The sequence below is a fragment of the Asparagus officinalis genome, chromosome 1 (assembly GCF_001876935.1).
Source record: "Asparagus officinalis chromosome 1, Aspof.V1, whole genome shotgun sequence".
Classification (NCBI taxonomy): Eukaryota; Viridiplantae; Streptophyta; class Magnoliopsida; order Asparagales; family Asparagaceae; genus Asparagus; species Asparagus officinalis.
The window spans coordinates 114,340,602-114,345,636 of record NC_033794.1 but is presented as its reverse complement, the minus strand read 5'-3'; the positions used below and the strand labels follow the sequence as shown (position 1 = coordinate 114,345,636).

General features: G+C 46.2%; 1 protein-coding gene across 1 annotated transcript; it reads left to right on the top strand.

Annotated features, from left to right (window-relative positions):
- On the top strand, positions 732 to 4,813 carry LOC109839789. Its single transcript, XM_020408288.1, has 3 exons — positions 732 to 813; positions 4,291 to 4,572; positions 4,728 to 4,813. Exons 1-3 carry the CDS (start codon positions 735 to 737, stop codon positions 4,811 to 4,813), a joined length of 447 nt encoding a protein of 148 aa, XP_020263877.1. The 5' UTR covers positions 732 to 734.

The window sequence follows — 5,035 nt, the reverse complement described above, 5'->3', positions numbered from 1 at the left end:
AATTGAATTTGTGCATGACTTGAATCCGAACTCGTATGTGGTTGAACGATTCGCTTCTGAACTTGGCTTGTAGTCGAATGACTCGAATTCGTACTTGTATGTGGCCAAGAATTGACTTTGCATACAACCGAATTCCTTCGTTTGAACGAGGCCTTGACTCTCGATTTTGACTTTATGTATGCCTCGAATCCAAACTTGCATGTGGTTGAGAACCTTATACGCCTTGAGTTTGTACATGTGTGAGGACGAGACTTGACTTGAACTCAAACTTGTACTTAACCCAACTTTGTATATATGATTGAATTCGTGCATAACTGAATTCTTGTATATGATTGAGCTTGTGAATATGACTGAATTTGTATATGATTGAACTCATGCGTGACCGAACCCTTTGTTGAGCTTTTGGTTGATGACTTGCACTTGAATTTAATTATTGGCCGAGAATTTTTGCATGCTTTGAATTCAATCTTGTATATGCCTTGAACCCAACTTGTATATGACTCAAGAACCTTATATGCCTTGAATTCGAACTTATACATGACCGAGTTCTTTGGTTGGTCTTTATGACCTTTAACCTGAGCTGAGGATGTCGTATAGGTTTAACTGGACCCTTAATTGGAAAATTCCATTTTGTAGAATTTCAATTAAAGATTCACAATTTCCCTTTCAGTCTCTGATTTATGTATCTTGGTTCTCGATCTGACCAAGCTGTTGGTCTTCATTGCAGATTAGTTATGTCGACGAGGAGATCACGCCTCCCGAGGAGTCGCTCAGCCACTCAGTCACCTGAGAGGGAGCACTTGTCTTTTACTGGTAAGCCTCTGTAATTTTCTGTTCATGAATTCCAAATTCTTATATCATGCTGCATATCGCATCCCCGCCCTGTCCTCCTTGGTGAGGCAGTTGGGAAGAGTTGATACCCTCCTTTGTGGGGGTGGATGCTTCTATATTACATCCCCGCCCTGTCCTCCTTGGTGAGGCAGTTGGGAAGAGTTGATACCCTCCTTTGTAGGGGTGGATGCTTCTATATTACATCCCCGCCCTGCCCTCCTTGGTGAGGCAGTTGGGAAGAGTTGATACCCTCCTTTGTGGGGGTGGATGCTTACCGGATACGTTTTGCTTGGTCAAAACGCGTCTCAAGGCCATATGGGGCGATTTTCTACCGTATTACGTTCCTTAAGATAGGGTACATCACCGCGTCATTTATGTGAAGATGTACGTTATCTTGTAAATTCGTAATACCGCTAAAATCGTCTCGCCAATTACAAGACGGCGACTCCATTTAGTAAAAAGAGTTCGACCCCCTGTGTCGCCTAAATGTTTCTTCATAACTACGTTTGATAAACACGCGTTACTTGTTTCAGTTGAATACCCTGCAACGCCGTTTTCTCAATACGAGATAGATGGCCATAGGAGTAGCTATTATACTGCCGTTGATAATCCGATGTCAATCTTTATTTGGTGAAAAGAGTTCTACCCCCTGTGTCACCTAAATATTTCTTCATAACTGCGTTTGATAAACACGTGTTACTTGTTTCAGTTGAATATCCTGCAACGCCGTTTTCTCAATATGAGATAGATGGCCATAGGAGTAGCTATTATACTGCCGTTGATAATCCGATGTCAATCCTGCGCACTTCTCAATTCGCCTCGGACCTCCCGGATGAATTCTGCCAGTCGATACGGGAGGGAAGTCGTCGTATCACGCGTCAATTAATTACTGACGCGCCGTTTGCTGAAGATACAGATCCTGATCATCCTTTAAGGAAGACCCATTACCTGTTCGGCGATTCTGTGACAGATCCCGATGTCATAAAGCTTGTGGATGAGCGGTGGCTACACAGTGACGGCATAACTTGCTTATATCTCCCTCCATTCCCCCGTCACCGTTCACTAACAGAATTGCGCGGGCAAGCGGTGACGCGACAGATGCCGTGGACCTTAACAGAGGAACATACCAGTATCCCTTGCGGGTATACCACCAGTCACTCACTTCCGGGTTCTCGTAGCAGAAGGCACATTACAGGGTTACACCCGGGCGTGATGGGATTGGAGGACCCGCCTAAATGGGAGGTGCCTATAATAGCTCGCACTGTGAGGAATCGTCTTGCTGAACTAGGACGTGAACTGCCCATCGACCAATATCGATGCTTTGGTTGGTCTCACTCTTCAGACAAAGCATGGTGGGGTCGGATGACAGCTTATGTCCTCCACCGCTGGGGCGCTGAGTTAAAGTCTATAAGATTTTATGAAGCCATTCGAGCCACTCAGTACGGGTTACCGGTGAACGTTCTTCACTTCCAGGGGTTGATAGAACTGTATAATCCTGTGACACGGAACGGAGAATTGGGATTACCCTTTCACGAAATGCACAAAGTCTCTGGACTTCAGTTGGGAGATATACCGTATCAGGAATATTTTCCCTCCAATCAGGAGCTACAAAAATTGAAGACTCATAAGCCTGACCGTTATGACACCTTATGGGAACTCACGTGTCATTATCAAATTGCTTTAGCTGGCGCTAACCCTGTTGCGAGGAAGAAATCTCCTCAAATAAGCTTAAAGCAATTCTCTTGCTACTTGTTTAAGAACTTGGAGAGAACTGGTGAAGCTATTCGTGAACTGGGACCGCTGGCCCGTTCGGAGATTGACAGGTTAATTAAAAAATGCGACGCCCGCTCTTATACTATCGCAAGTGCCCAAGATCGATTTTGTGCAGGAACCAAGTTCAGGACCTTCTTATTGCAGGCGGAGAAATCCATCCATCCTAAGACCTTGTTGGCTGGGTATATTGCACTTTGGTTGAAGAAATGTGTGGTGCCATATCAAACTTCAGATGCCTTGCCGATTGAGGTATTGTTTCCCGCTGTGCAGCTTGCTTATGGGAGAACCGAAGACAAAACTCCCCTATACCTATTTGATGGGGTGGCTAGTTCTTCATCGCCCCGATTTGATATCACCTCCTAAAAGTGCAGATCTGTCCACTCCTTTGTTACAACTATACGAGGAGTGTAGATGGCCAACTCGAACCTTCTCAGATATCAGGAAGAGTTTGCACATGCACAAGGGTTGGGTAATCAACCCATGTCTTCCTCGATTTCCTGGTAGATATAGCGGGATGCTTGCTGATGTAGAAGCACCCGGTACTGACCGGACCTCTCTCGATGTCGGCTGTTTCAGATGGCTTATGAACATAAGGCCAGGCCATCTCCTTTTCCGAGTAAAGGAGCGCTGCTATTTGGAGCCCTATTTGCCGTGCCGGTTCGCCCGTCAATTCGGGCTGCGAGGATAGTCCGAGAAGATGTATTGGAACGAAGGAAGCGCGAAAAGAAGCCCGCCGGTCCCTCAAGCAAAGGTAAACAGAAAATAAGGGAAATAGAAGAAGAATCATTTGCTTCTGAGGAGGAAACTTCCGAAGAAGATGAATTTGCTGCCGATGCTGCTATGGAAGTCAACAGTGGCTTTGAGGAAGACGCGGCAGGTTTGTCTGAATCTTTTTGTAAAGAACTATGGGACTTGTCGATTGCTGATCGAGCTCGTCGACTTAAAGTTCGTAAAAAATGGAGAATTTTGCCTACTTACAATAGGATGATTGTTGAACTTTCAAATGTAGATTCCGAGGAGGAAGAGGGAGGTGGCCTCGTTACCCGTGCCCGATCTCGGACCATAGCTCAAGCGGGATCGCAAGTTGAGCCACCTGCCATATCCATACAAGATAGACCTGTGGATCTCCAAGAGACCCGGCCCACGAAAAGGTTAAAGTTAACCATCAAGCGCCCCACTAAACTTCAGACTTCTCAAACGGAGGCGATCGGCGATACACCCGTTGGTGGAGAAGGTAATATTTCAATCATTCTCATTTTTTTACCAAGCCTCAAACTTAGTAAATTCTATGTCCCAGGGGGTCATAACGAAGACATGATGATGTGCGACCCCCCCTCTCCCGATATTGGCTTTTTTGGGGAGTCATGCCTTATGCCACAAGCGGATGAGGCCGTGGGCCAGGCTTTGACGGGTGTTGGAACTGATTCGTCGACGGTGGTTGCTAGTCCAGGTACTCCCATTACTGGTAGTACACCTTTTAGATGGCAATCTCGGGTATTAAACGACTCAGAGCTCGTTCCTCCTCTAATTGCTTACATGCTTCTGGCTCTTTTAGAAAAACTACAGGATGCGATTGTTGGCGTTGGGATTGAAGAGCATGCTATCATCCCTGGAGGTGAGCTTCTTTATTTCAATGCTGATTTTCAACCTCTCTTTCCATGTCTTGATACTTAGAATTTTCTTCAGATGTTCCAATGGAAGGCCCGAGTGATAAAGAAACTTCTCATCATGCAACCGGTGCACTTCCGTCTGATCCTTTGCAAGACCTCTCGGGCTCTAGTGACAGACTACTTGACGACATGTTATCAGAACAATCTCGCCGCGACGCCATTGAACCAGTTGTCGAAACTGCCGAACCGGTCATCGACGCCGTTGAGCCGGTCTTTGAAACGGTTGAACCCGTTATTGAGGTTATTGAACCAGTCCCCGAGCTTGTTGAACCAATCGTCGAGGCTGGTTCCTCTGCAGGTATGGATTTCGTCCTTATGTGAGGGTCATTCCCTTATCAGTTTTACTTAGCCTTAAGGGAGTCATTCTTGTAGGACCAGTCGTTAAGACTGATACAACTACTATTGTTGGGATATCTGACGTTCTCGAGGGTCTTGATTTCTTACTGTTGGCAGGAATTATCATGGAAACTCAGTCGTCAGTGGCCCAAATTCAGCACACGACCCTGGCGACCGAGATGACTACTGCGGCTGCGTCTTGATTTCTTGCTGTTGGCAGGAATTATCATGGAAACTCAGTCGTCAGTGGCCCAAATTCAGCACATGACCCTGGCGACCGAGATGACTACTGCGGCTGCGGGGATCTACCCGGCTAAACAAATCGCAAGACCAACTGAAGAAGTCGGTACATCTGTGACTATCACATCCGCAATAACTTCGACAACTCATACAAGCGTGCAAGGGGTGTCGAACGCAGAGTGTCA